Source organism: Tupaia chinensis, unplaced genomic scaffold (assembly GCF_000334495.1).
Source record: "Tupaia chinensis unplaced genomic scaffold, TupChi_1.0 Scaffold000596_1, whole genome shotgun sequence".
Taxonomy (NCBI): Eukaryota; Metazoa; Chordata; class Mammalia; order Scandentia; family Tupaiidae; genus Tupaia; species Tupaia belangeri.
In genome coordinates this window covers 303597-327470 of record NW_006160112.1, presented here as the reverse complement: position 1 = coordinate 327470, position 23874 = coordinate 303597, and the positions used below count along the sequence as shown (strand labels likewise).

The 23874-nt window shown below is 35.3% G+C and overlaps 1 protein-coding gene and 2 pseudogenes across 1 annotated transcript in view; all 3 read right to left on the bottom strand.

The window, feature by feature from the left end:
• Positions 1 to 1746, bottom strand: part of LOC102467678 (olfactory receptor 10AG1) — a 39072-nt gene extending 37326 nt beyond the window's left edge. Inside the window, exon 1 of the mRNA XM_027775670.1 lies at positions 1658 to 1746. Within this exon, the coding sequence (XP_027631471.1) occupies positions 1658 to 1746 (89 nt within the window). The remainder of the gene's footprint in view (positions 1 to 1657) is intronic.
• Positions 1747 to 2799: 1053 nt separating this feature from the next.
• Positions 2800 to 11305, bottom strand: LOC102503022 (olfactory receptor 10AG1-like; annotated as a pseudogene).
• Positions 11306 to 12048: 743 nt separating this feature from the next.
• On the bottom strand, positions 12049 to 12992 carry LOC102500505 (olfactory receptor 10AG1-like; annotated as a pseudogene).
• Between the last annotated feature and the right edge of the window lie 10882 nt (positions 12993 to 23874).

Sequence of the window (23874 nt, the reverse complement as noted above, 5' to 3'; positions counted from 1 at the left end):
TTCCTTTAAGCGAAAGTCTTGTGTGAGTATACTCTATAGAGTCTGTTGAATGCCTCCAAATAAGCAAACTAGAGAAAGCAGTGCAATTGTTATTATTTTCTATCAGGTCTAATAAAACATTTAATATTTCTTTGACCAATTATTTGGAAATACTCATATATACCTTTTTCTCTAATTGAAATGATTCCATGCAATGTCAAAAAAAAAAAAAAAGATGGATACCTACCATATCAATACTATGTTTGAATGTATTTATATTTTTATATTATTTTATTATTTCACTTCGGCCTATGTAAGTAAATTAATTGCCAACATTTTTTAACAATTTTTCAGTGTTAAAAATTTTGCTACATTTTTACTTTTATAGTTTTACAACTTATTTAAATTATTATTACAAAAATACATGAACATATTTTTATTATAGGTTGTGATACTGAGAAAAAGTTATATGTTCAGTGTTCAAGTATACATTTGCATGGTCTTTGATAATCACATATGCTTCCATCTTTTTGTGTTTCAAATACCAAGATTTCTTCATTAATTAAATATGTTTTGGCATTTTTCTCCTAGTTTTCATTTGGTTCACTTTTTACCATTCTGTAATGACTGATAGTCTTTTATTTGTAACTATATCTAAACATAGTGTGCTAAATTTCTTCATCTCTGGATTTGAAGTTGTTGCCTTTTAGTTATTTTAAAGAAATTATGGTAAATAATACATATTCTGATTCCTTTTATATCATAAATGATTTTTTTCATAAATCAAAGATGCTTTGGCTTTTTAAAAATAGATGTCTAATTATTCTTTAAGACATTTTAGATACAATAATAATGGATAAGAAATTTTTTCGTTGTACTATGATTTTATTAATAAAGCCATATTAATATTTGGAATGTGCACATCATGTTCTCATTTCGGTAAATTCAATCTATACAGAGATTTAAAGTATAAAACTGAAATGATTTTAAACTCAATGACTCAGTGATTATTGATTCCTTTGGAATTTGCATTTTTCAAGACACTGCTAACATGCATACACATCCATTATAGTCCAGCATGTGTAAAATTTTATATAAAAGGATACATTGTCTTTCTCTGTTGTACTAAAAATAGTGCTATGACTTATAAATTTTCATTCATCTCTACATGTCAGAAAATTCTTGGCATTTTTTCAGTGCAGCTGCTCTTAAACATTGTCTTGAATAGCTGTGTGTATGTGTAGTGTAGACCTACGTCAGTGACTAGGCCCTGAGAGAACCCTTTGCTCCTAATATTTGTTGCACTATAAAATACATTGAGTAAACATTCTCAAACATGTATCTGTAATAATCATTCTTATACAAGCATTTTTATTTCTACAAGTTGATATTCTTTTGATTCAGTCTCTAATACAGTATCTTGATTTATTTTGAAAGGAAAAATGACAAATGATTGTTTAAAAAGTATATAATGACAGAAGAAAGTAAGTAGCATACAAGTTGGGGAATGAAAAAAATGCAGAATTCATTCCAGATGATTTAAATTCCCATAAATCGCCTTCATATGCCTTACATGACATATTAGGTTCCCAGGATTACTGTAGCAAATATCAGTTTAATACAATAAAAATTTATTCTTTTAGGGTCTGGAAGCTAGAGACTGAAATCTTGCTCTTACCAAGGCCTCACTGTTACCAAATGTTCAAGTATAAAATAATTTCTTGTATCTTCCAGTGGCACCTGAAATTCCTTTGGTTCTGGCTGCATAACTCCAGTATCTTCATGACTTTCACCTTTGTGTCTGTCTGTTGTCTAAGTTTCCCCAACATATCTGCCTCTTCTAAGGACATTTATCATTGGATTTAGAGCCCGATCTGATTCAGGATAAGCTCTTTGCCAAATTCTCAATTTAATTACACAATTATACTTGTAAACATTCGTATTTTAGTATTAGGTTACATATGCAGGTTCCCTTAACATTTTAGGGGACATTTTTTGCTAATAATTATTTATTTAATTATGCTATTATTATTATTATTTTAATTTGCTATAGCACATATATGGCAGAAAGAAAGGAAGTCAGGTCTGGGACTGAAAATGAAGTCAGCCATGGAGGATTTCAGTGCTTTATGCACCATGCCACCTCTGGCCCCAGAGAACATTGTATTAAAGCACAGTCCATTGGTTTGGGTTGTGCTTTTTTGAAAAACAGAATTTTAGGTAGGTATTGCCAAAGACACACCTGAGTCCACAAGGGGAAAAATTATTTTATCTGATAAAAGTGAGATCAGTGATAATAGAGAAATGAACCACACCAGAATTTATAGCCATGGAGGACATGTACAAGAATAGAATCAGGGGGAAATGTAAAGAGAATCCAAAGTTTTCTTCACTTCTACCAACTTTGCTACTGATGGATTTCTAACTTAATCTTACCACAGTGCTATAAAAGGTGATAAAATGCATCTAAAGAAATGAAAAAAAAAAGAAAATTAATCACAAAGCATGACCCTAATATCTGCTTATAAAACACACTTGATTATCTTACATTATATTGTTCAGATACCCTACTAACTCACTAGTTCACCATGACGAAAGAGATTAATTTCCGATTTGGATTATTGCAATCAATTTCACTTAAACTTTGATTACAAAAAGTGACCCCCATTAACTCTATAATACAAAGGTTCTTAGATAAAATGTCAGGTGATCCATGCAAATAATTATATTATTATCTAGGAACTAAGAAAAAATAACTTTTTTATTGTATGTATAGAAGCAGGTAAAATTATTTCAGTATTTGCAAGTGTTTTACTCATGTCAATATTTGGGTAGTAATTTTCTCAATGCTATCCTGACATCTTCATTCCTCAGAGTATATATCATGGGATTCAATATTGGGCTAAAAACAGTATAGAAGAGAGAAATTAGTCTACCCATTCCTTCAGATTGTTTTGTTTTGGGTTGTAAATAAGCAATATTAGCAGTTCAATAGAATAACACTACAACTGTCAGGTGAGAAGAACAGGTGGAGAAGGCTTTAGACCTCCCTTTGGCTGATAACAATTTCGGGATGGAGATAATTTTACCATAGGAAGCAATAATCAACAATAATGGCACCATGAGAAATAGCACAGCATCTACAAAAATTGCTATCTCATTCACAAATGTGTCCCCACAAGCAAGCTTGAGTATTGAGGGAACATCACAGAAGTGGTTAATTGTGTAAGGTCCGCTGAATTCTAAAGCAAATATTTGGTATGTTTGCCCAATTACAGCTGGAATTCCACTAATCAAGGAGGCAACCACCAAGTGGATGTAGACCTTGTGCTTCATCACTAGAGAATAATGGAGAGGGTTACAAATGGCCATGTAGCGATCATAGGCCATCACTGTCAGGAGAAGGCACTCTGTGCCTCAAAATATAAGGGGGAAAAACTGTGTAGCACAGGCAAAGAAAGAAACATGTCCTTTCTGAGTCCAAAGGTCCACAAGCATTCTTGGGATGGTGACTGCTACATAGCAAATTTTAGAAAAGGAAAAATTGCCAGGGAAAAAAATACATGGGGGTGTCTGCGACCAGCAAGTAGCGTAATGGCTATGTCGCTGAACTTCCATGTAGTCCACCATGGTTCGAGTCCTGGACCTGGTGGCTTAAACTCACGCCAGGCACGTGCATGCATTGCCCAAGATCCCAAGAGGAGAATGGAGGAGAAGAGAATGCAACATGGCCATCCCCTGCTGGGGGGTATTTCTTGGGTACAATGGAATTCTTTTGCTATAAATTTCCTCTGACTCCTGACTCCACCATACACATTATGGTAGTTTTTCAAGATCAAAACTAAAAGAAACTTGAACAAGTAGGGATTTTGGAAATCCAACTTTTTTTTTTTTTTTTTTTAAGATTTTTGCCAAAGGTACATGTGCTAGACAGAAAGACAGAGAGAGACAGAGAGAGAGAAATCACCCCCTGGAGAGATGATCATGCTACAATCCCTTCTCCTCTATTCTCCTTTTGGGATCTTGGGCATATATGCGCATGTTCCTCTGCAAGTTTAAGTCACCAGGTATAGGACTCGAACCATGGTTGACTACATGGGAGTCCAGCGATGTAACTATTATGCCATGTGCTGGTCCAGGAATCCAATTTTTATAACTTATTTATTTGTGGAGCAAGCATAGAGAAGATCTTAATTTACAAACCAAAGATCAAAAAATATTTTAATTATTATTTTTTGGAAATAAAAATTTTTCTAAAATTCAGACTTCTCATCTATTTATTTTATATCAGTTTACATGACAAAAATTTGATGGGGCCATGCAGACAACACAAGCTGGTAAAGAGGCTGTCTCCCATGGCCTGGGCTGGGAAGAAACGGCAAGACAAGGCCAGTGGTTTACTAACTCTCCTTGTGTCATTTTACTGGCCTATAATTTCTCTGCCATGAGTTTTACTGTTATTACAGTACCCTGCAAGGGTAAAATATAACCCCCAACCATTACAATAAAGCCAATTAGTGATCTTGTAGGAATGTGTTCCCTAAGAAGAGGGTGGGAAGTTTGAGACTCCCCCACTTGTCCCTCTAAGCCAAAATTAACATAGGTTAGGTCAAAATAGTATAAGCCAAAGTAGCATCAGTAGCATATAAAAACTAAGTTAGTTTAAGGCTAGTTTTACGTACATACCCCTTGAGGATGAACAAACCTGAGGGCTCCAGAGAAAGATTAACCACCTTAACTGGGAGCTCTTATCTAAAGCAACAGGTAGCTTTCAACTACAAAGAGTTTCTCATCTATGTGCTGTTGACCATGAAAAACTGCTAATAAAACATCTTGTGTTGTCTCCTGAGCTATAAGATCATCTTCCTTTCCCATATAAGATCATAGATTCACCCTCTATTGTTGTAATGTATAGATAGTCCATATATTAACTGTGTCTTTACTTAACAAGACAAGATTTCTATCTAGGTCTTTGCAACCAGCAATGTTATCGCCCTGGCCTGGGACTGAAGTTATCAAACATCCTGCAAGCCCCCTCTTCAAAAGACCCTTCCCAGTAATTAAGATCTAAGAAGAAGATACAACAGACAAACAGACTTCCTCATCCTAAAATCTGTGATTGATTTTACCTAATCTGACAAGACAAACAGCATGTTTTATAATTATTGCTTCCATGCTTTGTATACCCTGTTCCTTGGAGTATATCTTTTACTGCCCCTCACCCATTTACTTGCATGTATCACACTTTCAATAAAAAGGCACGATGATTCCTAGCAGTTGTCACTCCTCAGAGAGCGATCTCTGAGGGGTGTCCGGCAAAGGACGTGCATGAAAAGGCATCTAGGCCTATGTCCTCTGTTCACCTTCGCCGCCTCCGTCGAGATAACCCACCCACGCTGAGGCTGGTCCCTGGCAAAAATTTTCTAAATATAATTCTTAAATCTTCAATGCTCATCCCTGTTTTAGATTAAAGTTTGCCATCTGGTAGTGTCTAAGAACATAGGCATTAGTTAATAGTACATAGTGTGTGACCTTGTCCAGTACTGAGAGTGGATGGAAAAACTAAAATTAACTTTTGCTGTATTGGACAGCAAGTATTTGAAACAAATTTGAAGAGCTAATGGTATGTTGTAATATACCTGTCTGCATTTAGTTTTTATTTTAAGCATTAGTGTTTAATTAAATGTTGCTATTGCTTCTGGCCCATATTAATATATTTTAGTTACTGTTAAATGTATATTTGTTTATATCTCAATATCATTATTATTTTCAGTATCATAATATCAACACTATGAGACATAATTTTATTGAAATAAAATACATCCTTTAAAATGTATTTTATGAGTTTTAAAATTCTAAGTTTTTGAAAGATATATATAGATATAGATGTATATATATACATATACACACACACATACATAGTGAAATATATAGTGAAGCCATTGTTAAGAAAAAGATTCAAAACATTCATGTCAACTTCTAAATTTTGTAATATTCCATTAGTTATCGAGTGGGGCCATTCGGTGGCTTTGTGGTTAAAGTTGCTGGATCCCATATGGCCAGCTGCGTTGTTCTGGTTCCAGACACAGTAGTTTGAAAAACACACCAGATGTGTGTGCATACGTGCCCAAAATCCCAAGAGGAGAAGGGATTATAGAGTGGACTTTCCCCTGAAGGGTGTTTTCTCACTTTCTCTTTCTCTGTTTCTATGGAGTGAACATGCCCTATTATTAAAAATTAAAAAAAAAAAAACTACAATGGTTGTAAAATAGTGTTTTTAATTATTTCATATTTTACTTCCAATATTTTGAGACCCTAATTTTACTTTATTTTTTCTCATATGTAATAATTGTAGATATTTGTGGGATACAGTGTGATTCTTTAGTATAATAATGCAATGGGTAATGATCAAATCAGGGTAATTATCAATAGTATATCTATTATCTCAAAAATTTCTGATCACTGTGTTTTAGAAACATTACAAATTATCCTCTCTAGTGACTCTGAAATACATAGTAGATTATAATGAACTACACTAAACCTACTGTATTTTATGATAGAATTGTTCCTCTTATTTATCTGTAATTTTGTTTCTGTTAAGGATCATTCTATCCTCTCCTTCTTCTTCCTAATCTTTGGTTGGCATTGTTCAACATTGCACCTCTTTTTTTTTTTTTTTTTTTTTAGTATTTATTTCCTAAGTGAGAGACAAAGAGACAGAGACAGAAAGAGGCTTACTCAGGCAAGTTTCCAAACACAAACTTGTAACTTTTCTGTGTGGGTCAGAGCTCAGGGATTTATAGCTGCAGTGTTACAATTCTGTAAGATAATTTTTTCTATTTTTGGATAAATATGCATTTAACTATTTCTAATTAATTAAACTATCATCTCTATGAAATATACCTGTTAAACTTGGGTGATACATTTATCTTTTTTTTAGAAGTTTTTGCCCTAGGACATGTGTGCTCACTGGAGAGAGAAACAGAGACAGAGAGAAGGAAAGTGAGAAATCATCCCCACAGGGAGGATGGCCATACCTCAATCCCTTTTCCTCCACTCTCCTCCCAGGATCTTGGGCACACACACAAACACAACTGGCTTGAGTTTCAAGCTACTGTGTCTGTGACTCCCACTGCAGTTGGCCATGTGGGAGTCTGGTAACATAACTGCTATGCCATCTCTTGGCCTCAATACATTTTATCTTAAAGTCTGTCTTTTTGTCCGGTGTTACTATAGTCACTCCAGCCTCTTTTGTGTGTTCACCAGATACAGAGAAAGAAAGTGAGACACCCTCCCCGTGCCCCCTGCCCCCCGGCCAGGAGGAGGTAACCATGCTGTAATTCCTTCTACCCCCTTCTCCTCTTGGGACTTTGGGCACACATGCACATATGGCCAGTGTGAGTGTCAAGCTGCCAGGTTCAGTACTTGAATTGTTGTCAGCCACTGGGAGTCCTGTGCCTTAACCACTTACACCACCTGATGCCACCAATCACTACAGCTTCTTATACTTACCATTTGCAAACAAACATTGGTTCCTAGTTTTTATTTATTTATTTTTTAATAGAGGATTTTGCTTTAGGGGGGTTGAGCTCACCAGAGAGAGACAAAAGAGACAGAAACAGTGAGAGGGAAAATGAGAAATCACTTTCCAAGGGAGATGGCCATGCCATGATCCCTTCTCCACTCTCCTCCAGGAATTGTGGGTAGACACACATGTCTGGTGTGATTTTCAAGACACTGGATCCAGGACTGGAACTGCAATCAGTCAAGTGGGAGTCCAGCAATGTAGCTGCTATGCCATCTGCTGGCCCCATCTAGTTATATTATTTTAATTTATTTATATCTTTTAGTTCTTTGTTGTTGTTTTTGTTTTTTATTTTTGTTTTTTTTTTTGTTTGTTTTTCTTTTTTGAGAGGTTTTTGCTATAGGACACATGCATTCGCCAGAAAGACAGAGAGATACAGAGAGTTAGAAAGCAAGAAATCACACCCCCACACACTCCCAGGAGGATGGCCACACCACAATCCCTTCTCCTCCATTCTCCTCTCAGGTTGTTGGGCATGCATGCATATGCGCCTGGCATGAGTTTAAGCCACCGGTTCTGGGACTTGAACTGCGGTTGACTACATGGGAGTCCAGCAACATAGCCATTATGCCAACTGCTGGTCCCATCTTTTAGTTTTAAGGTTTTTATACAAAATACATATTTAAATCTTGCTTTGTAATTGATTATTTACTTTTCAATTGTGATATTTAGTTGAAAATGTAGTCATTGATATGTTTAGATTTACTTGATTTCAATCATTTTGTACTTGTTTCCTTTATTTTTTGATCAATTATTTCCCTTTGCTATATTTTTGGACTATTTAAATTTTTCTAATGTTCCACATTATTTTATCCATTTCATTTTTAGTGTCTCTTGTAGTGAATAGAATATACTATTTTGAGGGAACCAGCAGTTAGCGTAATGGCTATGTTGCTAGACTCCCACGTAGTCGACCACGGTTCAAGTCCCGGACCCAGTGGCTTAAAACTCACGCCGGGCGTGTGTGTGTGCATGCCCAAGATCCCGAGAGGAGAATGGAGGAGAAGGGATTGTGGTGTGACCATTCCCCCTGGGGGGTGATTTCTTGCTTTCTGTCTCTATGTCTCTCTCTGTCTGTCTGGCGAGCGCACACGCCCTATAGCGAAAATCTCTCCCCCCCCCAAAAAAAAGGAAAAAAAAAGAATATATTATTTTGAAGCTACACAAATTTTCAGTTTCTGTCATAGAGTACAGACATTCAATATATATTAAATGAAGACATAAAATGTTTTTTCTTTTTATTTTCCTTTTTAAGATATTTTTGACATAAGGTGCATGTGTTCAGCAGAGATACAGAGGGAGACAGAGAGACAGGAAGTGATAAATCACCCCCAAGGGCCATACTGCAATCCTTTCTCCATTCTCTTCTTGGGATTTTGGGCACATGCACACATGCATCCAGCATGAGCTTAAGTCATTGGGTCCAGGATTCAAACTGCAGTCAGCTACATGGGAGTCCAGTGATGTAACCATCACACCACCTGCTGGTCCCCAATACTTCTTTTTCTTAGTCTGGCTTGCTTCACTAAGTATTAGATCTTACATATTTTTCAAATTTCTATTAAATGCCATAGTCTCATTGTTTTTTTAAAATAATTATTTTATTTACTCGTTTATTTTAATTTGACCAGAAAGGGATAGAGTAAGTGAATGAGAGAGAGAGGGAAAGTGAGAAAACAAGCTGCCAGGTCCAGGACTCGAACCATAGTCAGCCATGTGGGAGGGAGTCCAGTGCCCTTAACCACCATGCCACCTGCCAGCCCCGTCTCATTGTTTTTTTATGGCTGAGCAATATTCCATAGTTTTTATGGGCCACTCTTTTTCAATACATTCATTCATGGAGAGCAAACATGGATACTAGAGACAGTGTGGGAGGTGGGTGGGCAATAGGAGGCAAGAGGGAGGGAATCAAGGGGGAGAAAAGCGAAACATTTAACAGACACAAAAGTGGGAATTTTGTGTCTGTTAAATCACAAGAGAAGAATGGAGGAAATTATCTGTTGGTGATGATGTGTATGGGAATATATTTGACTGAACTAACATGCAGTGTGTTCATGGTGGGGAGATTCATTTTGTATGCAAAGATGTACAGTGATTATGTAAAAAATTTTAAAATCTGAACAATTTATTTCAGTTATTCATGTACCACTTTCCTTAAAGAGTACACTTTTTTTTTTTTTAAGTTTACTTGTTCCAGAAAAAGAGAAAGAAAGAGAGACAGCAATCCTAAGAGGATCTTGACACCATGATCCACTCCCTGATTAGCTAGTCTGGAATTATGGGCACACACATTCCTGGTGTACTTGGGGAAGTGCCAGACATGCCTCAGAAGCTTCCTGTATGCATCAGCCTCTAGGAGTATTTCATTTCTGTGCCACCTTCTGGTTCCTATATGTAGAGGCTTTGAGTCATATAGGTCAATTGACCACTCCTCTAATATCCTTTATGCAACAGTCTATATAGTTACTAGATTTACATACATTATAACCCCCAATATTGCTAAAATGCTTATTTAAAGACATGTATTTTGGGCTAGCAGGTGGTGTGTTGGTTAAGATGCTGGATCCCATAAGGCCAGCTACAAGAAAGGTCCTGGGTTCATGTCCCAGGACATCTGTGGGAAACATGCCCACATTACTGAAATCCAGGTGCCTATAAGGGCAGGTTCACAGGGGGGACACTATTGGAGATGCCTATTTTTTTCTCTCTCTCTTTATTTTTCTCTCTTTTCATTTGTCTCTTTCTCTCTCTGGAAAATGTAAATAAACTTGAGAGAGAGAGAGAGAGAGAGAGAGAGAAAGTGGGGCCAGCAGGTGGCATAGTGCTTAAGGTGCTAGACTCTCACATAGCTGACCACATGTGATTCCTGCACCTGGTGCTTTGAAAATCATGCTGGGCACATGTGCAAGAGTGGCCAACATCACAAGAGAAGAATGGAGGACAAGGGATTGTGGCATGGCCAGCCCCCCGAGGGGACGATTATTCACTTTTCTTCTCACTTGTTTCTCTGTGCCTCTCTCTGGCAAGTGCACATGTCCTATGGCAGAAACCTTTAAAAATGAAACTAACTCAAAACAAAAGAGTAAAACTCTTCAAAATGTAGAATTAATGACCAAATTCCAGAAACAAATAACTGCTGCAAGAATTTACGATCTAGACCCTAATTCCTGTATATAAGAGCATTTTTCCAAATAAAAGTTATTTCCCCAAACGAAAGTATTTAACAATCAAAACTCATATCGAGGTCAGCAACAGGTTATAATCAGAAACGTAGACAGAGGGTAGGCAGTGGAAAGAGAAGACAAAAAATTCTCTACTGTCCATTTCCCTAGGGTTTCAGCTAATCTCCATCAGATGACCAGAATTCATCGGCTGTGAATATAGATTGTTTCAAGAAAACTCTCTCTTTTCTGTCCGCAGATCTCTATTGTCTCCTTAGCCTTCTGTTCTGCCTTCTTACAGTTTTGTCACTCTGCCCTTGACTCTGTCATTGGGGTTCTGAAGATGATTCAGAGTGCTATTGTTCAAGGACTCCTGCTGGGTTTTCATTTGGATTAGCATACTGTCCATAGCCCAAGATCTGCTCCTACTCCACAGGTATGCTCTCCTGTGCTCGTGAGTAAAAGATTCAATGTCCTCCTGCATCTTGGGATGACTCAAAGAACTATTTGAAATCTTCCTGAGGTTCCAGAACCTCCCCTTTCTCCAGTTCTCCAAGTCCACCATGTCCATGGGACACATTTTTCCTACTATATTAGAACTCAGTATGGATGTGAATGGAGAAGCAAGACAAAAATGGAGCCCTGGCTATCAATCCTATGTATTATGATTTTTTAAGAAGAAGTGAGACTGTTTTATGCTCTCATTTGTAATTTATTGTGGTGAATATTTTCCTTAATAAAGATAACATATGTTATTTTGGGTTATCATAGATTGATAAGGGTAATTCATGTAATTTTATTCATGCTTTTAACATCTGACAGTGTATACACCTTTCACTTTTGTATTATTACTCTTCTGTTGTAGCTTCACATCTCTATTTGAGAGTTTGCAGTGAGGGGTAAAACTGATTTTTAAAATTAGAATATTATTAGATAAATTAATAGAGTTTTTATTTCATGAAATAAATATCTGATAGGAGAAATTTAAATTGGGCAACTTGTGACTTCATGATTAAGGTAGCTGAATCCCATATAACTGACCACATGGTTCATGTTCAGGACTTGAGAAGCATATTGGGTGCATGTGCGTACATACTGAAATCCAAAAAGGAGTGAGACACAAAGGAGAAGAGATTTCAGCATGACCTCATCCACTGGGAGATATGTTCATCCTCTCTCCCTCTTTTTCTCTTTCTGTCTCTATCTGATGAGTGCACACACCCTGTGGCAATTTTTATTTTTAATTAAAATAATGGAATTAAATCAGTTAAATCTTCATCAACATTAAGCATACATAAAACAACTTCCAGTATTTCAAGCCTCTCACACTGCTGATAATTTGGAAAGGACTTTTCTCAGGGTCTGTGTAATATCTTTGTTCCATAGACTATCACGGGATTGAACATTGGGGTCAAAATGGGGTAGAAAAGAGGTAGAAAGTGCAGTTTTTCTGCACTTTTGTACTGATTGGACTGGACTGGGGTTTTAAATAGTGGCTGATGCATAGAATAAAATAATAATGATGAGGTGGGAAGAACAAGTCGAAAAGGCTTTAGTCCTTCCAGTATTTGATGGGAACTTCAGAACGGTTAAGATAATTCTGCCATAGGAGTCAAGAACCAACACAAAGGGAACAGTGACAAATAGCACAATGGATGCATAGGTCACCATCTCATTCATGAAGATTGAAAAATCATCACAAAAGAAGTGATTGATTTGGTTAGATCCGCAAAAGGGCAAAGAGAAAACATGGCACATTTGTCCATCTACAACTGGAACTGCACTGACCCAGGATTCAACGACCTTGTAATTCATGACTAGAGCATAGTGCAAAGGGTTGCAAAGGGCCACACAGCGGTCATAGGTCATCACTGCCAACAGGAGACACTCTGTGCCTCCAAGCATCAGAAGAAAGCATGTTTGTGCAGCACAGGCAACTGAAGAAATGTTTCTTTTCTGAGTCTAAAGATCCATGAGCATTCTAGGAAGAGTGGCAGACATAAAAAAAAACATTTCTAGGTAAGAAAAATTACTGAGAAAAAAAATGCATGGGGTTATGAAGCATGGAATTCACTTTTGTTATTAGAATGATGATGCCATTGTCCAACAGGATAATCATATAAATAACAAAGAATACTTCAAAAAGAAACAAGTGGAATTGGGAATATTAGAAAAGTCCAAAAGAACAAATTCCACTATTGTAGTGAGATTGACTTCTGTCATTTTAATTTGTTTTCTCGCTGTGGATTTACATTTCCTGACTGCATGTTTTTCTTTAATAATTGGATTCAGAAGTAGGTTTTGGTTTTTGTGATTTCTCAATTTGTTTCTGACTTTTCTATTCTGTTATTTCAGGAGCTTTGAAATAAAACCAAGAACAATGAACTCATCTGCAGAAAATAAATAAGTGAATTAATAAAATGCTTACATAGATTTATAATGTTATATTCTAATTATACTAATAATTCTAGTTACATTTTAGTTATATTGAGCTGTTGGAAAAGTCATCATCTATTTTTTTAAATACATGACCTAATATATCATATTATATAACATACTATATTACCTAGTCCCTTATATTCTAGTTATTTTCTAATCATAACTATGCATTTATAATGTCAAATTCAAATTATACTATTCTAATATACCAATAAGTTCCATACAGTTATACATTTTTATTCCATTTACAATACCAAAGGGTATAATGTAGATGAACTTCTTCTCAAATATAGATTCATTATTCAGCCCCACATGCTTTTTTTTAATCTAAGGGTTTGCTCAAACAACTCCCTTTTAAGAAAGGTTGTCCTCTATTGCAAGTATTGTTCTTCCTTTAAGTTTCAAATATTAAAATGAAGTCTTTCTGCCTTTTTTATATTTTTACTCTATATTTCTACATAAAATTTCAAACACTTGTGGCATTATATTCAAGCAGAAATTAGTTTTTCTGTTAATGTTTATTTCCCATTCTTATGTGATGGTATTGTTTCTTTAACTAAATGTGTAAGTCATTGAGACCAAGCACTCCTTTTCACAATTTCTAAGTGACTGTCTCCTATATGATATTAATAATAAATTTAATAATTAGTAATTTATAAGTTCAAGATTGATGAATTATTTAATTCAATATTTTTTAATCTTCTACTGCCCAATTACATTTATATTTATGTTTTATTGAGTTAGAACCAGGCTTCATCATCCTAATAACTCCCTAAGGTCACCACAAATTCTCTTCTTTTGTTGATCGTGGGCTGAAACATCTGAGAAAAATACTCAAGAAAAACACAGATGCATTTGGTCTCATTTTAAGTAGTGACCAGAAAGAGGTAGCAAACAATTTCTGGATTAAATATACCATTAATATTGCTTGTGGATGAATTCTTCCTTAAATATATTTTTTCATTACTTTTTGTTTGAAAATAATGGTTTTACCTACTTTTTGATAACAAAAAAAAGAAATTATTATTCAAAATAGTTACATGATTTTCTCAGGCTTTCATATATTCTGGGATTCAACTCCATAACATTGCTCTTTTTTTTTAAGAGATTTTTGCTATAGAGATCTTGTGCTTTCCAGAGAGACAGAGATAGACAGAGAGATGAAATACTTGTAGAGAGACAGAGAGTCAGAAAGCAAGAAATCACCCCAGGGGTGATGGCCATGCCACAATTCCTTCTCCTCCGTTCTCCTCTCAGGATCTTGGGCACGCACGCACACGCGCCCAGTGTGAGTTTTAAGCTACTGGGTCCGGGACATGAACTGTGGTCGACTACATGGGAGTCCAGAGATGCAACCATTACACCATCTGCTAGTCCCCATACCATTGCTCTTTTCATATCTTCTAGCTTTACATAGGTAAAAACTTTGAGTTTTATCCATCTCATTATTTCTTTAATAGTCTCCTGAGTAGCTGGGAAGACAGGCATATTCAATTAAGTTCAACCTTTCCATCTGAGCCAGTAATCTGACCAAGTCTCAGCCTGCCAGGTAGCATACAGCTTGCCACTCCAACTGGGTTCAGACATTTCATTTTGTTTTCATTTGTTTTATATCTTACTGCTTCTTTGGAAAATAATAGAAAAATTCTACAATCTCAGCTACCATTTATTATGTTAGTTACGATCAATCACTGTGCTTTAATACATTTGTACTAAAATTATTTACTTAGAACTCTCAAAATAAAACATCCAAGGCTCAGCAGTTAGCATAATGGCTATGCCGCTGGACTCCCATGTAGTCGACCACAGTTCATGTCCCGGACCCAGTAGCTTAAAACTCACACTGGGCGCGTGTGCGTGCGTGCCCAAGATCCTGAGAGGAGAACGGAGGAGAAGGAATTGTGGCGTGGCCATCCCCCCTGGGGGGTGATTTCTCATTTTCTGTCTCTCTGTCTCTCTCTGTCTGTCTGGCGAGTGCTCGCGCCCTATAGCAAAATAATAATAATAATAATAATAATAATAATAATAATAATAAATTAAAAATCCAATTAAATAAGTCATTTATTACTTTAAATTTATGTGTTGATTTTCAAATGTCTTATATTGTTTGGAAACCTGGAGCATTTTCTTTGCCTTGTCTTCATATTGTCTCCTTAAAAATGTCGTCTTTATTCTCTGATCTGTATATTTTATCTAGGACTTTTATTTCCACTTAGTAAGTGAATATCTTAAACAGAGACATGTCATGAGAAAAGTATTGGTTTGGGAAACAAGATCTATATACTACAAATCAGTATATGCAATTTTACACATCTAGGAAAAACCACTGTACACACAGGTAATGTACTTCAAATCTCAATTTTTACTTACAAAAAATCACTTTGTAAGGTAAATAATGTGATTGAATGTATAAAAACATGAAATAAAAAAATAAATTAAAAAAGTACACTGATATATAAGTGTGTGAATAAAGTGCATAAGTAATGTGTATATTGTTAAGTGGGCAGAAAACATCAATTGTGGGATGAGCAGATGACATAATGGTTATGCTGCTGGACTTCCACATGGCCAACTGGGTTCCAATTCTGGACCCAGAGGCCTGAAACTCACACCAGGCATATGTGTATGTGTGCCCATGATGCCGAGAGGAACATGGAGGAGAAGGGATTGAGGCATAGCCATACCCCCCCAGGGGGTTACTTCTTGCTTTCTGTCTCTCTGGCAAGTGCATGAGCCCTATAGCAAAAATCTCTCTCTACAAAAAGAAAACTTCAAATGTACTTAGAACAAACTACATTTTTTTATTATTCACTATCAGGTAAAAGAACTTCTGTGAATTTTCCAGCCAACACCTGGTCTCCCAAATCCACAGATCAGTCCTTTGAGTTATCTTTTCATTTTATATAGAATATAGCACAGCCTCTCCCTTAAGACATTACTCCACATGTGATTCTAAATCGAATTATAAGTAGAAAATATTATTAAAAATAGTTATTTCCCATGAAGTCAGTGAGAATAAGTAAATATACAATGACATTTAAAAGACAAATATTTAGGGTCCAGACTATGGCACAACAAAAAAGGTATGATACTTTGTAATTTTAAAAAATTTCTTTCTACTATTTTTAAAAGTTATTTATTTATTCTTATTTTATTTCAATTTCTTTTATATATTCAACCATATTATTTAATTTACAAAGTGAATATTTCAACAGGTGAACATTTCTCCCCAGTCCAGTTGATAAAACTATAAAATATCTTCAACAGGTAATACCACATTTCTTTGATCCATTAATGCTTTGCCTCCCTATTTTTCCTCTAAATGTCCTTCCACAGACCCTACTCTTTCACACACACTATATCTGGTATTTACATCCATATACTGTGTTACTATATCCTTTAGTCAATCTGTTTTAGTCATAGAGTGTGGACACTCGGTATATATTAAGTGGGGACATACAATGCCTCTCCTTCATAGTCTGGGTTGTTTCACTCAGCAGTAAGTCTTTCATACTTATCCACTTCCTGTCAAAAGCCATTTTTTTTTAATGGCTGAATAGTATTCCATAGAGTATATTTGCAACAGTTTTTCTATCTATTCATCTGTTTGTGGGCACTTGGGTTGATTTCATGATTTAGCAATTGTGAATAGTGCCACAATAAACATCGATATGCAAGAACTTTTCCTATTAAGAATTCTTCTGTCCTTGGGTGGATACCAAGGAGTGGGATTGCTGGATCATATGGTAGTTCTATTTGGACATTTTTGAGGAATCTCCAAATTGTTCTCCACAGTGGCATTCCCACCAGCAGTATAAGAGAGTTCCCCTTTCACCACACCCACACGAGCACTTACCATTTTTTGTTTTTTTAATCTTGGACATTCTGACTGGGGTTAGGTGGTATCTCATTGTTGTTTGAATCTGCATTTCCCTTACAATGAGGGATGTTGAGCATTTTTTTCACATGTCTTTTAGCTATTCATATGCCATCTTTAGAGAGTGTTTTTTTTAAAATTCGTTCTCCCATCTTTTAATAGAATTGATCATCCTTTTTTGGAACAGCTGCTTAAGTTCCTTGTGAATTCTGGCTATCAGCCCTTTATTTGATGCATAGTTTATAAAAATATTTTATATTCTGAGGGCTGCTGATTCACACTAATTACTGTGTCTTTTGCCATGCAGAAACTTTAGTTTGATGTATTCCCTCTTGTCTATTTTGGGGATTATTGACTGTGCTTTGGGGGTCTTATTTAAGAAGTCTTCCCTACTCCAATGTCTCCCAGAGTTTCCCATTTTTTCCAGGAGAAGTTTTATAGTTTTGAAGTCTTAGATTTAGATCTTTGATCCACCTTGACTTGATTTTTGTCAAAGGTGAGAGGTAAGGGTTCAGATTCATCTTTCTACAGGTGGAAGTCCAGTTTATCCAGCACTTAAAACTTCTTCAACAAATGGTACTCTGTAATTTTAATCCCATATGGGAAAGTTTCTGGTTCAAGTCTGGAGACTTCTTGAACCTAACATCACAGCCTTAGTCATAATCCAGGGCTGGCTGAAGGCTAGGGTGAATGACAGGATATTGTTGGAGTACTCTCTCTCTCTCTTTCTCTCTGTTTCTCTTGCTCATAGATGAAATTAATAAATTTGAGTGAATCTTTTATAATCAATTTCATAAAGTTCCAAAATTATCATCCTTATATATTGACTTAAAATAGACATAATTTCTAAAAACTATCATCTTTGGCACTTAATTACTTTTAATTCTAACATTTATATATTTATATATTTAAACCAAAATTATATGTCCTTATAGAGAAATTAAGCAATACATAAAATGTTTAGCAAATACAATTCAGTGTGTGCCACATTTTGCCATGTCCATTGTCAGACTTGATCAAGTATAACAAACACTATAATAGGAGGGTCAGCAGGTGGCATTTGGGTAAGGCACTGAATTTGCCCATGGCTGACCACAGTTCGAATCTCTGACCTGGCAGCTTAAAAAATTATACTGAGTGCATGTATGTGCATACTCAAAATCCTGAGAGGAGAATACAGGAGAAGGCATTGCAGTGTGGTCATCCCCTTGGGGGTAATTTCTCATTTTCTCTGTTTCTTTCTGTCTCGCCCCAGTGAGCACACCTGCCCTATGATAAAAACAAACAAACAAAAAAGCTATGAGCCAAAGAATTTAACTAAAAATTTTTATTTATAAATTCATAAATGGGGGACAAGCAGCGTAATGGCTATGTCACTGAACTCCTATGTAGTCGACCATGATTCGAATCCCGAACCCGGGGGCGTAAACTCATGCCAGGCACGTGTGCATGCATGCCCAAGATCCTGAGAGGAGAATGGAGGAGAAGGGATTGTGGCGTGGCCGTCCCCCCTGGGGGGTGATTTCTCACTTTCTATCTCTCTGTCTATCTCTGTCTTTCTCGTGAGCACACGTGCCCCATTAGCAAAAACCTCTCCAAAAAAAAAAAAAAGAAATTTATAATTGGAAAAAAATAAATCCTGCATATTTAATTTAATAGATAATGTTTCTGTAGCAAACGGCAAACTCTCTAATAAAATGCTTTTATTTATAATGACATTTTCTTCATCAGCTCGACAAAGTATTTTTAATCAAATATGTAATGCATATTCTTTTTGCTTATGGTTTCCTTAAGAGTTTTTTTTTTTAAGATGGATAACTCTAATATTATATATTGCGTAATTGTTCATAGTAAAATGTGCTATAAATGTATATATTTCAAGTTCTTGAGGCAGATTTGTTAATCTAACTTTTTAATTCTTTTTTTTTTTTTCTTGGAGAGGTTTTTGTTACAGGGCATGTGTGCTTGCCAGAGAGACAGAAAGCGAAAAATCACGCTCAGGGGGATAGCCACGCCATAATCCCTTCTGCTCCATTCTCCCCTAGGAATCTTGGGCACACATGCACACGTGCCCAGTGTGAGTTTAAGCCACAGATCCAGCACTTAAACCACAATCGACTATATGGGGAGTTCAGTGACATAGCCATTACGCTAACTGCTGGGCTCTAACTTTTTAATTCACAAAGTAGAAAACCTAAAGTGCTATTTACAGTGATTTCAAGTTCAGGCCAAAATATACTCATCATTTCAGAGAGACTTATTTATTGTGTTTTCTTTTTTTGAGAGGTTTTTGCTATAGGGCGTGTGCACTGGCCAGAGAGACAAAGAGAGACAAAGAGACAGAAAGCGAGAAATCACCCCCTAGGGGCGATGGCCATACCACAATCCTTTCTCCTCCATTCTCCTCTTGAGATGTTGGGCATGCACATATACGTGCCCAGTGTGAGTTTAAGTCACCAGGTCTGGGAATCGAACTGCAGTTGGCTACATGGTAGTTCAGCGACATAGCCATTACACTAACTGCTGGTCCCTTATTTATTGAATCTTCATACTCATTTTGTTCAGTTGTTGTGCATTAAAATATCAAATATCAATAGTTGTATTTACCTTTTTCAGTTTTGCTTGAGTTGCTTCTTTATAATGATAAAGTTTTAAAATATATTTTAAATATTTAAATTGTAGAAGATCTATGCCATTCTTTAACAAAAGCTGAACTTCCTTTTAAGACAGAAAATGCTCTTTAAAGATGAAATAATCATTTATTCCCAGTGGGATTTCCTTTCTCCCTCCTAGCACCTAACACATAAGTAAATGTTTCTTTGCAATTATTTTGTTGTTTATGCCTCCAGATAAACCAGACACTTCTGCAATGTCCTCATAGAATATAATTTCTTGTGCTATTCCTTTTCCAAATACTGCCAAAGTATGTGAAAGTTCTAGAAGAATATATACTATTGTCTGATAGTTCTCTCTTAAAACGCTCCAGTTTTAAAAAATAATTATTGTATTTATTATTATTAATAATAATATTTAATTTGATAGAGACAGAGATGGCAAGTGAGAAAGCAAGTAACTAGATCCAGGGTTTGAACTGCTCTTGGTCATGTGGGAGACCGGTACCCTAACCACCATATACCTGCCAGTCCCAGAATGTTCAATTTTTAAAATCTATTGATATCCATTTTTTTATTATGCTTCCTATAATTCCTCTGAGCAGACAATTTTAGAAAATTTTATAATTTGTTAGTATCATCTGAATGCTTGTTTTGTAGAAGTAGGCATTTGTTATTACAGGGTAACTGTTCTGAAGACAAAAATTTCTGTCTTACAGATACTAAGATTACTTTATCAAAGTATTGTGTTTTCTTAAACATGAGAGACCCTAAGCAGACAAACTTAGCTCATTAACAAATTGTATAAACAGAGTCAAGAACAATTATTATCTGGAGTGAGGCATGTTGTTGTCTGAGGTGGACCTATGTGGGAACATTACTGGTTCATATATAAAGACTTCCCTGAGCACAGTAAGCATGTGTGCCCATGATCCATGCTAGCTGAACCTAGTGGTGAATCAAGACCCTTTCATAAGTGTTGTTCTTCTTGATTTCTCTATCCCTATCACTCATGGAATAATGGATATTTTTTTGTAATACATTGTACTTTATTTTATTCTATTATTTAAATTTATTTATTTATGGATAAACTTTTTATATAATAATAAGAATATTATTATCTGTAAAAATTATCTCATTGTAACATTTTTATTAAAATCAAAATATAATAGTGATACAATTTATGGGATAGAGTATAGCTTCTTGTAACATAAACAGTGTTTAATAAGATCAGGGCACTAAACATATCCACTATCTGAAATATTTATGAAGACTTTGGGTTGTGGACACTCAAGAGTTCCTTCTAGTTATCTTGAATCATGCAGTGAGTTGTCATTAACTTTAATTACTTTACTATGGTATATTACTATAGAAGACTTTTGTTATATACTTGCAATCATATCTTTTTACCAAATTCTCCCTATCCTCTCTTCACACTTCTCTACTTCCCATGTTCTAGTAGTCACTATTTAACTCTCCACTTCTATGTGGCTAAATCTATTAACTTCCACTAATTATTGAGAACATATGATATTTGTCATTAAGTACTTGCATATTTAATGTAACATTATTTCCTATAATATAGGTTTGTCCATGTTGCCTCTAATTACTGAATTTTATTCTTTTTTATGACTGAATAATATTTTATTCTATAAATTTTCTACAATTTTTTATACATTGATCAATTTGGGAGCAATTAGATTGATCAAATATTTTGGATTTCTAAACAGTGCTGCATTAGCATTCAACTAATATCTCTTCAATGAACTGATTTTATTTCCTTTGGCTATATAGTTGATAGTAGGGTTATGGAATTTTAAGTTAATTCTTTTTTTTTTTTATGAATTACCATACTGTTATTCATGATGGTGGTACTGTTTTACATTTCCAGTAGCAATGCACAATAATTCTTTATTTCTTTCTTTCTTTTTAGATTTTTGATGTAAAGCATGTGCACTTGCTGGAAAGACAGAGACAGAGAGTCAGAAAGTGAGAAATCATCCCCCCAGGGGAATGGTCATGCTGCAATGCCTTCTCCATTTTCCTTTTGGGATTTTGTACATGCACACACATGTGCCTAGAATGCGTTTCAAGCTGCCAGGTCAAAGACTCAAACCATGTTCAATCACATAGGATTCCAGTGCCTTAACCTCTATGTTATCTGTTGACCCCTACTTCTCTTTTCTTCACAACCTCGACAACACTTGTTTATTTTTTATTTTGTTGACAATAGCCATTCTAACTGAGATGATGTGATACTTCATTGTTCTTTTATTCTGTATGTCACTGGTGATTAGTGAGGTTAAGCATTTTCTCATTTAAATTTTAAACGTTTATATATCTTATTTCAGCACTATCTCTTCAGAATTTATTGGGCATTTTTAGTTGGATTATGCATTTTTTCTGTTCTTTTTTGAGTTGTTTTACTTCCTTGTATATTCTGGTCATTATTCTCTAGCAAAATATGTAATTTGCAAACATTTTCTCTCATTCTGTAAGTTGTCTCTTCACTTTTGTTTCTTACACTGCGCAGAAGCTTTACAGTTTGATGTAATCCTATTTGTCTATTTTTGCTCTGGTTGTCCTCCAGAAAGACAGAGAGATAGAAAGTGAGAAGTTACTCCCCGGCGGGGTGGCCACACTGCAATCCCTTCTCTTCCATTCTCCTCTTGGGATCTTGGGCACGCATGCACACACTCCCAGTGTGAGTTTAAACCACCAGGTCCAGGACTCGAACTGCAGTCGACTACATGGGAGTCCAGTGACATAGCCATTATGCTAACTGCTGATCCTAAACCTACCACTTTAAATGGATCCATTTTTTTTAATCATTCCTTGTTGTCTTCTGCCAATTTTGAAATTAATTAAATCAGTTTTTGTTTTCTATTTTAATTTTTTAAATGATTTTTATATATACCATTTTAAAATTATCATTTCAGTCAATGTTTCATAGCTAACAATTAACAAGATATCATACATTTCAACTCATCCATTCCATAGAGGTAAAGTTGTTCTACTTTAAAATTCATCCTTTCTAACTAAAACTTTATTTTCCACATTCTGCTTTATGTTTTGTATCTTAAATTATCCACTTCACATCTTACACTTCACAAATGTATTAAAACATCTTATGAAAGTATGATTTCATTTGTTAATTTTATTTTTTAAAAATTATTTTATTTACCTTTATTTATTTATTTTAATTTGAATAGAGAGGGACAGAGTGAGAGAGGGAGAGGGGTGGAAAGAGAGAGAGAAAGTGAGTGGGAGAGGGAAAGTGAGAAAGCAAGCCACCAGGTCTGGGACTGGAACAGTGGTCAGCCATGTGAAAGTCCAACACCTTTAACCACCATGCCACCTGCTTGCCTCTCTTAATTTTATGCTTTGTATTTTTGTTCCCACATATTTTACTTGCATTTGTGTTATAAATCTCAACCTACTATGCTATTTTTTATGTTAAATCTATTTTTATATTTATTTTTCAGCTTTATTGTAGCACAATGAAAATGATATATATTTACTATATATAACTTGATAATTTCATATATGTATATATTCTTAAATAATTACCACAATTAAGCTATATGATATAAGCATCATCATGCATATTCTCTTAAAGAATTATTTTATTTTATTTATTCATTCATTCATTCCAACTTGATCAGAGAGAGACACAGGGAGAGAGAGAGAGAGAAAGCGAGAAACAAGCCACCAGGTCAGGGAATCAAGCCATAGTCGGCCTTGTGGGAGTGTCCAACACCTTAACCACCATGCCACCTGCTGGTCCCTATCACACATATTTAACATTTTATTTTTGTGTGTGTGGTGGGAACACTTACGATCTTACTCTTTTACAAATTTCAATACAATGTTGTTAACCATAGTCACCAAGCTGTACATTAGATCTCTAGAACCTGTATACCCAAAATTTTATATACTTTGACCAGTACAAAGAGATTTCAAGAAAAATTATACTATGAGTTTGTCTTGGCACAAAAATTGATATAAATGTAGTTTTTTATAATATACATTTTCCATACATTTTTAAGACCTTTCATAGGTATATAAGGTACACATAATTTTAATAGCAAAATAATTAAATAATCTGAGAAAATGAATAGAGTATCTTAATAAGAATTTTTCCAAACAAGATATAAAGATAGTCATGGTACATGAGAAATTATCAATTTCAAATACCAAAGCAATGAAAATTATAACCAC